Source organism: Schistocerca serialis, chromosome 9 (assembly GCF_023864345.2).
Source record: "Schistocerca serialis cubense isolate TAMUIC-IGC-003099 chromosome 9, iqSchSeri2.2, whole genome shotgun sequence".
Classification (NCBI taxonomy): Eukaryota; Metazoa; Arthropoda; class Insecta; order Orthoptera; family Acrididae; genus Schistocerca; species Schistocerca serialis.
Window position 1 is genome coordinate 441,729,746 of NC_064646.1, and position 13,803 is coordinate 441,743,548.

Here is a 13,803-nt window from a genome sequence, read left to right on the forward strand (position 1 = left end):
TGTGTGTGTGTGTGTGTGTTTCCTGTACTAGCTAGCCTGAAAGAGGACACCATCCAAAAGCTTGCAACAATTCCAGGTTGGTTTATGTGGCTACTGACCGTTCAGTGCCTCAGCTATTTGGTGAGAAATTAGAGTAATTATGAAAGAGTTGAGGAGGACATCAATCTCCCAAGTGTAGTAAATGTCAGTCATGGTGGAGAAATGTATATGGTAAAAAACAGAAACTAAGAAATAATATTTTGACACAATGAGGAAGGCAAATATAAAGTTGGCCTCTAGAAATAGACACTATCACTATTAATTTAGCTACAATCACCAGCCTTATTCCCATTATTTCTTAAGAACAGCAATAATTGCACAGAGTCTAAATATTCTCTACAGGGTTATTTTTTCCACGATATCCAAACTCCGGGGATTGGCTGAAGAGAGGATACAGAACGAAAAAAGGTCTAGTGACCGTATGTCTGGAAATGCATGGTTTCCATGCTAGAGACCATTTATTAGATCATACATTGTTACAGAGATTGGGGTACCATGCAGCCTCGGCTACAGAATGAGTTGAAAATGGTTTCCATGTGCCTCAATGTATGTGTGTACATGCTGCAGCATATTCTGCCTCACATGTTCACACTGGTCACACTGCATCCAAACAGTGTCAAAAGCAGTATGAAAATGCTGCTCCAGCGTCTCCACATCTGGCATGGGCTCTGAATATACAATATTTTTGATATAGCCCCATAACAAGAAATTGCAAGGCTGAGTTGCGGTGAACGAGCACGCCACTCAACTGGACACCTTGTCCAATCCATCGATCAGGGAAGACACAACTGAGATGTGTCTGGATGTTAATGTCAAAATGGGCTGGAGCACCATCATGTAGCAGCCACATAATCCTTCGAATCATCAATGGCACTTCTTCCAGCAGGGGAGGGAAAGTCATCTGAAGAAATGCTGGCAGTTCCAGCCTATTAGGCAATGTGGAAGGAAGACTGGTCCCAAAACATGGTTGCCAATCATCCCAGCCCATACATTCCAACTGGACTGATGCTGTTGATTCACTGTCACCATACCATGGGGCTTCTGCATACTATCCCACAGAAGACTGCTATGAAAGTTGAAGATATCATTCTGCGTAAAGGTGGCCTCACTTGTGAATAGGATGGATGACAGAAGTCCCGGAATCGTGGTTGCCTGGTGAAGAAATCAGTGACAAAACTGCTCCATATGTGGAAAGTCTGTCGCTAGTAAGCACTGCAAAAACTGTAAGTGATAAGGGTCTTAGAGAATGTTCCAGACAGTCATCTTGCTTACACTGTACTCGTGGGCCAACTGCCTGGCATTGACATGGCAGTCGACTTCCACAGTGTTAATCACATTTTCCTCCAAGTCTGATGTCCGAACATTTCAGGCACATCATTCATGATTTCCTGCTTCCTGACATGACCCTGTCTCAGACAAATGACGAAACACTGTTGCAAACATCGAGTGCTGTGTTTGCTGTTGGTGGCGATAGGTCTCCTGATTCAACCTTGCTGCCCATCACCCATTGCCATTTGCCTTTCTGTAAGTAAACACCATGTTAGCAAGCTCTCTATTCGAATACAGAACCACAGTGTACAATGCTGTATCACATCCACTACAAGGTGACTTAGCAAGAAAAGTGAATTGGACACAACATTACCAATGATTATGGCAGGAGAGTGCACTAGAGCATGACACATGAGGAACAGAACCACCCTCTAGGCAGAAACTATACATACTGCAACTGTGGCTGGATGGTACAGCATGTATTAGATCACAGTCTCTTTAATAATGTATGATTGAATGAATGGTGTCTAGTATGGAAGCCATGCATTTCCAGATATAAGTTCATTAGAATTTTTCTGGTCTGTATCCTCTCATAGATCAATTCCTAGAGTTTGTACACAGTGGAAAAAATGACCCTGTACAGTATTTCACCCTTCAAATGTAAAGTTATGTTGTTGTCTCCATTTCATGTAACTTCACACAGCAGTATGGAGGGTATCAGAAATTTTCCTCATATTGTACTTGCATATCTGTGTCGGTCCTAGTTCAAAAGTGGTTTCACTTTCTAGGATGCATACAATGTACCCCAAGATGCATACACTGTACCAGGTTAATTGCTTTCTCCAGATGAATTCTTTCAGTACTTTCATCTGCTTCATTGAGCCATCCTAGTAATTTTGGAGGGCTCTCCCAGGCACAGTGTCACAAGTAATGTAGCACTTTCTTTGTCTAAAACTCTCTAATTGCACATTCTTGTGATGTAGCCTCACTCTTTGTTGTACATCCTAATTAAGATTTCAGAACACACACATCAACACCCTGCAGTGACATTAATGTAATATTATAGGAAATGACTTTCCAATCAATTCTTTATTCGGATCAAATCAATAAAAATCTGTATATGACTTTCACTCACTACGTGACTGATATGCACTGTACATATTGATCACCACCTAAACACACTTTTTTTTTTTTTTTTTTTTTTTTTTACACTTTATGTTCACCAATGGACTTGTGCCTTAATCCTACAAAATATTGTCCCTGTATCAAGTTAATTACAGAATGTACATATAGTCACCTCTGCCGCATAAACTTGCCATCAAATTGAGTATAGTTTCAACAGCTCTAAGGCGGTCTTATTTATATCTATTTTTCCTCTGAGAGACTGTTTAATGCTGCAGCCTGTTTCACTGCATGACTTTGCTGCTCCATCCCTCAAATGTTTCAGTTAAGAACTCAGTTGTAGCAATCTTCTTTTTAACAGTCTCTTTGCCTTCATATTCTCCTCCTTGCATTTCTTTTTGATAACTGTATTTATCCCTCTATTTGTGATGCACCTAGACACGTGTATGACTTTCTCTATTCTTATGGCCGCAGTCTGTATCACATACATATATGTTCACTTTAAAATGAAATAAAATTCATTATTTACATAAAATTTGTTGGTTCCTAATTTATTCAAGGGATTTTTTTTTAGTGGTGAAGGCTGATAAAGCACAACACAGATGTAGCAACTACAGATGGTTCAGCAGGGGGGAAAATGACAGATGCTTAATTATTTGCAACTTAACAGCCATTATCTGGTTCTTAGCTCACGCTTGGTACCATTATCTATGACAGCACCAACACTTTCAGACTGGCCAATTCAATATCAAAGGTGTTGAAGCTCAAAATCCATGCAATTCACGCTTCAATTAATTTCTGTAGTTTTATCATTTTTAATTTCATTCTTGAAGTAAGGCAATCAGAATTCTTTATTTCTGAAATTTGAATTGTTATTATGAGCAGTTAAGCACCACTAACACAACAACTTCTATCCAGAACAAAGTGTGTGGTACTATAGTTCTAGAATTTGGAGAAATATGCATCACTAAGAAGTTATATCCAACTGAATTATAGTTGTTTGAAACTAAAACCAAAAATATGACATTTAATATGCAACAACTTTAAAGTTTATTTAACATGTGGACTCCACTAAAATGAAAAGTGATTGTGAAAAAGAAAAACTGTCATGATCCATTCTAAATAAACATTTTTATGCAGCAAAAGAACTTATTAAAATGTGGACTAACAGAGTCTCATCTCAATGTAATAAATGCTGATGGTTTCCCTCTCGTGCCCTTTTGTTTTCTTTTCTTGTGTCAGATCATCACGAGTTAAATGTGCTGGTACGATTAGTTTAATTTCCAACTTGTTACACAGTTTGCATAAAATCTGCTACAATTCCTCTTTTTTATGTGATCATCTAGCCATAGTAAAAGAAAACAAACATTAACGTGCATCAATAAAGGTTTTGCATATCTACAACCCAAAAGAAATACTACACTGGCAAAAAAATCTACTAATCTCAATGCCATGAATTTTAAAAGAGGAAATGATGCAAAAAGGGAAGTTAACTTATAATTCTCTGGTTATCTGTTCTATAAGTTACCTGGATATCTGTTGCCATTAGATGGAGTTATATAAAGCATGACATAAATTAATGAAACACATCATTTAAAATAATCACATAAAATGAATATAAATTAAAATAACAAACTTACTGCTATAAATTATAGTTCATTGTTTGTAATTAGCAGTGTTAATCACATCAATAATTTTATAATGATAGCTATGTTCGTTTGAAGGTAATACCAGATAAAAAAAATAAATGTATAACAGAAAGTCATCTGATGGATAGCTGGAATGGTCTGCACACAATTTTTTGTAAAAAAATGCCTATTTACACTAGTATCTAAGATCCATACGATTTACATTGACAGTGTTTAAAATGATAGTCCAAAGATGTACACCACTATCTAAACCGAATAAGAGTAACTTTAATATGGTATATTATAGATGAATCACAATTTCTTTCTTTTTAAGGTTTATCACTTGATTAATTTGCTGGAAACAGAGGGCAAATTGAAGTCGGCAAGATGACAGGTAAAAGAACTGATCCCATGGCTCTGTCAGAAGAATAATCCTGGTATTCAGTTGCAGAATTCTGAGAGTCAACAAGACATCAAATATGGGTGATCATAACAGAAACATCTCCCTCACCCACTTTTCTAAAACTGCAACAACTTGCTCAGTGTTTTCAGCCAGTACTGAATGGAGTGATCCTGCGCCCCTGGCAGAACTGGCAAAACTGCTCACCCCCCATCCTGTACATTTCTATAATTTTGTCTACACACTGATGTATGTATACACATGATGTTTCCATAGGGACTTTACTGGTAGGCCCAGTAAAATGACTGTCCAGTGAAATTTTAAATGAGAACTAAGTGAATGAAATATTTAGCACAATGATTACCAAAGAAACTTAAGATTTTTGATGGTTTATGATATGTCAGAGTTTCATTCAAGTTGGAACACCAAAAACATAAACACATGGCAGAACACGGAACTTACTGTTAGGTCAACAGAATACAGCTTAGGCAGAAAGACTAACAATTCTGATAATATTAGTAATCAACCACAGACAGCATATTCTGGACTTTTTTCATTCACACTGAAGAACACATTGACCAAAACGTGGGAGCACAAAAAGTATTAGCCGGAGAGGTAAGTAAATTACATAACTCCCCCCCCCCCCCCCCCCCCCCCTTCTATTGTTTGCTTTCTCCACCATCGTGCCCCAAGCCAGTCCTCATTTGGCACAAATCTGCAAAAACTGGAAGTCTTCAGGCAAACAGCATATTTGTTTCAGCACCAACTCACCAGCCTTTGAGAAGCAGTGAATCAGGAGCAAGTCCAATGTTAAGTAAAAAGAGTAGGAGAAATCATATATATCCCAATTAATTTTGAAACTGCCTGTAGTTCCTTTTTTTCTCCCAATAAGTTTTTGTGCCTCTTCTGTGCCTGTGCTCTTGGTGGAGACCTATTTCCATCACAACCTCTCTATGGTCCTGCTTCTGACATACTGTGATGGCCAGAGGCAATTCTAGAAGTCGGTCAAGGGAGGGGCTAATGGAGGGCAGGGGCGGGGGGTGGGGTGTAGGGTATGGAACATGGCTTAACAACTGGAGAGTTGGGGTCCTCTATTGACAAATTGGTAAAATTTGGTGTTGCTTAAAATAGTTTTTGATAACTGTTTTGGAGTTCAGGGTAAAAAATGTAGTAAGCTACTTGCTGCTCTCATTCTTTTGTTAAAATGTGTTTGAAATACATTGTAACCTATATTGCTACATAATTATTTAAAAAAATGATTGAATCTGTTGTAGTAGTATATTCGCTGATTTCTGAAGTCATTTTATCCAGTGTAATATGATGCTCCATGGGAGGAGGGGGGCGGCCATAGCTCAAAGAAAATCAAGACTTATTCTCCATTAGCTTAACATAAAGTTTACAAGTCCATTAAATGCCATCTAAGCAAATTGGATTATGTCTACAGAACTCCACTCATGGTCACAAGTGTAAGACATTTATTCTTTTATAAAAGTTACAAGTAAATAATATAAAGCCTCAACACAGTAGTCTCTCGTTATTCAGTAAAGAATTACTTCTCAGAACATATTTTCACTATTCATATTGCACAAGACACTACAAGAGAAATCAAGCAATATGCTCCAGGCATAGATTCTATGTTACCATTTACACTATCTGCTGATGGTGCCCAATTTACTTCTGAAGGCAATATGCTAGCCCTGTCAATTACCACCCCCCCCCCCCCCCCCCCTCTCTTTTCTCTCTTTTCTGAGAGACGGAACTTGTTCACGAGCCAACATTAGGACACACTGTGTAGTATTTTTATTTTCATTAATACACAGAATGTTAAGAAATGCATGACATTCATTTGAGTGTGTTGGACATGCAAGACAACTCACAGTTAACTGCCTCATGCAAGCCAGCTATTCCTGGTAGTTAAGTGAAATGACATCCACATAAAAGGAAGCTCATTCAATAGCACCATGAAAGAGAATTTCTAAATCTATGATATAAAATTTCAGTTCCACTGCTCTCACATATCTGAAGAGATGATAATATTAATTGCAACTCTGTCATGCATTAGATAGGCTAGCATGTAAACAGACCCTACTGAAATGCTGCTGTAGTCAGATCTATGTATACAAATAATTATGAGGAAAAGTTTTGCTGTTCAGCATAATATATGATAGTAACTGAACAAATGTGATTTTGTGCATTTGAATTACCTGTTCTTTAACTTACAAGTATTGGTTTGCTACTACAGCATCAGATCATATTTAACAGTACTGAACACAAAGAATTGCTACCATGCTACAGAAGTAATATGTTCATAGTTAATGATTTCTTTCAAATAAAGTACTTAAAGACTTAAGATAATTGCATATGAGAAAAGAAATAGAAAGCTGCGGTATGAGGACTGAAATTTAATTTAAAGAGAATAAGGATGATGTAATTGTAGAGAATGAACTCCACTATTCATGTAATAAAGGAAGTAAGTTTGAAAATGTGCTGGTAGGAATGCATCAAAAAGAACACTCCAGAGAAAAATAGCCTTTACAAAGCAATGAAAGGTAAATATGTTGCTCCCAGGAGAACTTGCACAAAAATATGACATTCAGCAAGAAAGTGCATGCAGTGAGCACCATTATTATGATTATATTAAAGAGATAAGGGAAAGGAAAATGAAGAGTAAGATATAGAGACTGAAACATGTGATGAACAAGAGAAATGAAAAACTGGAGATAGACATAAGTGGAGAAGAGGCAAAGGATGGAGAAGGGTGGAAGAGAATGGAACAGAATAGCACAGGATGGAAGAGAATGCTGAATAGAAATGAGAGGAGAGATGACTGCTACTCTAGATTTACAGTGTGCCCTGGTCAGTGTGCCCTGCAGTATGAGAGAAGGGAGCTACAATTTCTGTAGCCTTCTGATGTTCTTTATCTCTCATTGCTTTCTTGTGTCATACATACACCTTTAAATTGAATGAGCTACAGGGAGTTCTATCACTACATTCATACCATCCCTAGATTATTACAGCCAAGCTCATGTTTTAATCATTCTCAAACCCACAAATGTGGAAAATTATGTTCCACCACTTTATGCACAAGATAAAGGATCAGCTACTAAGAAGTGTGACTGTGGGCTGTCATAGCTGCTAAGCACCAACTATTTCTACTTTTTGGTGCCCGAAAAACATAACTTTTTACCTAGTAAGCCTTAGTCTGCTGAGTAATGCCTGTAAGTCAGCATTTTAATTTACAAATTGGTGACTGCAAACACTTAAACATATGCGTCCTTAAGTTCCTAACTTCTTGCAAATCATGTTGTCCCATTAAAATTTCTTATCTTTGGCAGGACCAACAACATTACCTTCGTTACAGTCAACTTGAATGTAAACATTCTCTTCAGTCTTCTATTTTGATATCTCTATACAATCCAAGCAACTTTTGTAGCTCTGGTTTCCACCATGGTATGCTCTTGTTAATATTTTCTTGCTATTTTCTGTCTAGTATTAAACCCAGATTTATCTATGTGTTACTACATTAATGGAAACTTTCTTTAAATGGAGTCGCTGTTTAACAATCATGCACTCTTTCAGGTGAAATAAATATTTATATAGAGTGCACATTTAAAATAAAATTAATTTCAAATACCAAGAAAACTTACAAATAAATATTTGAAGACATCACTGGTCCTCCCACCAGACTTTCTGACATCCAGTATAAGAAGCACAAAGAACCAAAATGGTATGTGCAGAAGTATTCCAACCAACATTACAATCACTTCTTCAGTGAGGTAATCACCAACAGTCAAATAGTTACAAGCACTGTTCACACTGCACATGAGGTGCACTCGATCCACAAAGTATACAACAGCATATGGTATATACATCGTGTTCAGGAGGGAGAACACGACATGCAACGCCAGCGCCGCACGCCCTCCTGAAACACAGCAGTCATTTCAAATACACTATGTCATCATAAAATATCACTAAAAAGGAGATATAAACTGTTTGTGTCTGCTTAAAGGCTAATAAAGTCTGAACTAACATTGCGAAAAGCAATTTATTAATCTCTGTTAGTTAAGTTTAAGTGTACAACTGAAATCTTATATGTAAAATCGCACACCTCTCTGTAAAACTGACTAATATACTGACATGGTACCCAACTAATAAAAGAAATAAGAGAAGTACCACTTTACGGCATTGTGCTGTAGTGTTTGTGCTGGGACTGAGTATTGTTTATAGAAGATTCAGTCAGCTTCACTTCCATCCTTTATTTTTGTTTTCTCTATCCTTCATTTTCTTCTTTTTATATTTTTCCCTTCATTGATTTGTTTATGTACTGGTTCTGAATGATACTTGTTACATTCAGTGGTTTCTTTTCAGTTCCTTAGTTTTCCGCAAACTATGACTTCAGGTATATGAAGAAACTCTTAAGATGTTGATGGCAGAACAGTGTAAAAGAGCTGGCAAAAATGACTAGAGCACCCTTTTGCCCTTGGGATGGGAAACTTCCAGTCAAAGGTGGAAGTATCACTATAGATTAAAAGCATGGGGATGCAAAAAATAACTGAGGTAAACACATGAAAGAGTATTCAAAAGTAATGTCTTCCCTAACTAAACAAGTGTTACAATGCACCCTCCACTGGCAAAAATTTGCAGATTAGTTCCCTGTAATCTTCAGGAGGAGACTGCCCAAGAGGATCAATGTTACAACTTTTCTCTTCTTCAAGAAATATTTTGATTTTATCACCACTTCACTTTTGTGGTTGTTAGTGACATTTTGCTGCTCAAATAGCAATACTTGCTTCCCACTTTCAGTGTCTTAGTTCATAATCTAAAGTCCTCAGAATCATGTGAGTTACTCTGACAAAACTGCATTAATCCTGTTTTAGTTTTGTTGATGTTCAACTTATAACCCCTTTTGAAGATCCTATACATTCCATTCAACTATACTGCCAAGTCCTTTGCTACATGCAATAGAATTACGATATCATCATGCCTCCAAGCTTTTATTTCTTCTCCCTGAACTTTAATTCTTTTTCCAATTGTTACCATTTATGGTTTGCTTATGGTACATGATGAATAATGCCAGGAACAGGCTACAACCCTCTCTTGTTGCCTTCTGAAATTCTAACTAACTTTTGTATCCTTCAACTCTCAGAGCTGCACTCTATTTTCTGCATTAGTTGTTGATAATCTTTCACTCACTCCATTTTATCCCAGCTATCTTCAGAATTTCAGAATGCATACTGACATAAGCTCTACATAAAACTACAAATGCTATACATGGTTTTGCCTTCCTTTGGTTTATCTTCTAATATAAGTCAGAGTGTCAGTATTGTCTCATGTAATCCTAAATTTCTAAGGAACCCAAACTGATCTTGCCCAAGGTTAAATTCTATCAGTCTTCCCATTCGACATAAAATAAGGGAAAGGCAACCACTCACCTATAGTGGAATTATATGTGGCACTTTCTTATGCCAGTGGTTCATGTCAGTATTTTGCAAGCATGACTTAACTGTCAGTTCCTGTGTTTTTTTGTAATTCTTCTTGAAATCTTGGGGGTATTTCACTTGTCTCATATACCTTGAATACCAGGTGGCTGAATCTCACAAGAATCTCGATAATGCAAAAAGAATATTACCTACTTCAGGTGCCCTGTTTCAACTTAGGTCTTTCAGTGCACTATAAAATAATTCTTTGCGAAGTATCACATCTCATCCTCATCTATGTCCTTGCCGCTTTCTATAATATTGCATTTAAATTTGTTTCCCTTGTATATAAATATTCCTTCCATCTTTTAGCCTTCTCTTTTTGGCGTAGAACTTGTTTACCATTTGAGCTCTTGATAATCATACAGCTTACTTCTCTTTTCTCCAAATGTTTCTTTATTTTTCCTATATTTAGCATCTATCATTCCCATAGACACACATGCCCCCAGAGTGCTCTAGATATTCCTGCTTCACTATTTTGTACTTTCTGTCTCTTTTTAGGGATCTTTATTCATTTTTGCCAGCTTCATTAGCTGAATTTTCATATTTTTTACTTTGGTCAATTACATTTATTACCAATATATTAGCCAAAGATTTCTATGTGGCCTTGTCTTTTTGCATGTTTGATCCTTTAATGTCTTCACTATTTCATATATAGTATCTATCTTCCTGTAACATTCAGATATGTTTCCAAATCCTTGTTTATATGAATGTATGTTTATTATTGTAAACTTAAGTTTTAGATATTTTAGTATGAAACTGATTAGTACTGCTGACATAATGCTACAGAAAGTAACCACAACCTACTTGTAAAATTGACATATTCCATATTTTATGATATATTTAAATCATGAATAAATCAAAAGTGAAATAAATATATAATGATCTCTTTGAAAATAACAAAAACCACTGGTCCATTCAATTCATCCAAGTTCTATTGACTTAAGTTCCTACCTATCTGCAGTTTCTTCTATTTAATCTGCAGTTCACAACCTATAAGTTATGGTCACTTAAGAGTCTGCATCTTCCCTGGGAAATATTTTGCAGTTTTAAATCTGTGTTTGAAATCTCTGTCTCTTACGACTAACACTATTCTTAAACCAAATATTTGCAGTTATTAAATTGTGGCATGTGTATAATTCTACTAGGCAGTTTCCAATTCCATTTCTTACGTAACTTCTTCCAAATATTTACTTAACATTCTCTGAAACATGGACTAAATTTCTGTACGTTGTTTCAGTGTCTTAATAATTCATGGCAGCAGCTGGTCTATTAATTTTGAGTAACCAATGAGAGAGGAGTGTACTTTTGAAGCATATCTTTCACAGTTGGAATTCACAAGACTACAATCTTATGATACCTGTTGTAGAGCAAATGTGAATGTCTGTAGCTCATTTGCTTTTATAATCAATTTTTCTATTCAAATATATAAAGGTGTTGTGCTTTTAACATATCACTAGATGACATTTGCTGGTGCAGGAAATGTCAATAAATTTTTACTGCATCTATTTCTCTTTTTGTGGGGGTGTGTGGGTGGGGGGGGGGGGGGGGGGAGGAATTACAGAGGGTTTACTGAGTAAAGAATTAGATTACACCATAAAATATCTTTGACAAAGATCATTGTCAATTATTTGATCAAACTTTTTGAAGAAACTATTTCACTGGAACTATTACACTATCATAAATTTTTCATATTAGTTGCTAGGGAATGAATGCCAAACGGCTAATCATCTCGCAACAGAATTTTATGAAATGTTGGTGATGAGCACACTGCTTGAAAAGAAAGGGAAATAATACCAATTCTGGGTGAAATGATGGACAGGAAGAAGAAAAGCTCAAATTGTTCACAGATTTATACTGTCTGTGGCTAAGCCACGTTTCCGCAATATCCTTTCTTCCAGGAGTGCTAGTTCTGAAATGTTCGCAGGAGAGTTTCAATTTGTCCTAATGAAAGTAGCCCCTCCTATTTGCAAACAAGATCCCTATTTAAAAAATGCTATTTCTTAGTTTCATTCATCATCATAAAGATTTTTTGAAAGCATTCATGATTTAAATAATGAAACTTCACTAGTTATATATTTTTTCATGCTGAACATGACACACACTGACAATTTATTGTCATTATCAAGAGCAAATATTTGCATAAGTATTTTATGTGTATGTCTGTTCTGCCTCTCTTGATCTGCAGTTTTATTTTTATTTTATTTATTTTTTTTTACTGCAATCAGACAGGAGGACAGATTTATACTGTCTGTGGCTAAGCCATGTTTCCGCAATATCCTTTCTTCCAGGAGTGCTAGTTCTGAAATGTTCGCAGGAGAGCTTCTGTGAAGTTTGAAAAGTAGGAGACGAGGTACTGGCGGAAGTAAAGCTGTGAGGACGGGGCATGAGTTGTGCTTGGGTAGCTCAGATGGTAGAGCACTTGCCCGCGAAAGGCAAAGGTCCCGAGTTTGAGTCTCGGTCTGGCTCACAGTTTTAATCTGCCAGGAAGTTTCAAGATGTAACTCACTTGTGGAAGAATTTACGAAGGTTAGGTTAGGTTATTTAGAGCACAAATAAATACATTTACTTCACTTATGTATGCTTTATTGACAACACCTGGCATTCAACAGCCCAATAAATTCCTTAGTCCATTTAATTTCTTCCTTACATCATCCGCTCTGCAGCCACTTTGAATGCAACTGACTGTGGCAACTTTTATTTTAAAAGATTATAACTGCTTACTGGGAATTTTGTGTTATGCACCTTTTGTATTTTTCGTACTTTGCAATTATCGCTATAGTGCTAGCCATTCATGAAATATATTTTGATGTAATTTTGTAGGGTAAAGGCACTAAAGCAAATGACACAATAAGTACAGAATGGTCAACTTTGATCAAAGCTATACCCATGCTCTTATTCTATCTAAGATCTTGGATAAAAAATATCTTTCATAAAAGCTTCCCTAGTACATCATCAAAGGCTGACAAAAGGCCTTTGATCAAAATCTTTAACAAAGACATTTTACAGTGTAATACAGGCCTCAGTCTAGAATATATGCAAACATTGAAGGCAGACTTACAGCTGTGCCATTAGTATGAAATGGCACTGCATTTGTCAGAGAGCATTAAAAGAGTTAACTAATAAAAATTTTTAAAAGTAATTTATTTGACTTACAGTTAAATTTTCCATCTTTCAAACACATTCATTTGATAAAGTCTTTTGCTAGTCATTTGACAATCTGGTAACTTTCTGTCCCACACAATTAGGCGTTAATTCACAGAGTAAATCATCTTTGTTGAAAGATACTAATCTTCCTGCACAGACTAAGAGTTTTAGGTGTGGGGAGAAGGTTGAAATATAGAGTACCAAAGTTGTGAGAACACACTTCTTCGATATGATGAGGGGAAAGGGAGTATTACAATGATGAAGGTACTTATGCAAATCCTTTAAGCTGTGCAATATTGTAATGAAAAATGTTGGTGTGAGTCAATGTATAATGTATCACTAACCCCCTCTCCCTTCTGAGGTTTTTGAAAACTGAAGTTTTATATGTACATAAGCAGAGGCAGGAAAATATTATTTTATTTTATAGCCAATTTCCGTGCTATTTTTTGACATTTTCAGTGATATTTTTTGACATTTTCGGTGTTATTTTCAACCAATTTCATTGTAATTTTTTGTCAGTTTTGATATTAGTTTGTGATAGCTTATTTTTGAACAACCAATGGCTGTTCTTTATTTTTGTCATATTTCATTGTTTTATAGTGCTACACTGAAAATTTACCAATCAGTTACATTATATTTATTGAGAGTCCGCTTCTCGCTCACTGGTTATTAACTATCAGTAGACTAGCTGCTATTTAAACAAGATATCAAAATAAATTCA

The 13,803-nt window shown here is 36.2% G+C and overlaps 1 protein-coding gene across 1 annotated transcript in view; it reads right to left on the reverse strand.

Moving 5' to 3' along the window:
* The window catches only part of LOC126418602 (cholesterol transporter ABCA5-like), a 346,051-nt gene that overhangs the window by 94,537 nt on the left and 237,711 nt on the right, over positions 1-13,803 (reverse strand). The window contains exon 24 of the mRNA XM_050085434.1: positions 8,106-8,380. Within this exon, the coding sequence (XP_049941391.1) occupies positions 8,106-8,380 (275 nt within the window). The remainder of the gene's footprint in view (positions 1-8,105; positions 8,381-13,803) is intronic.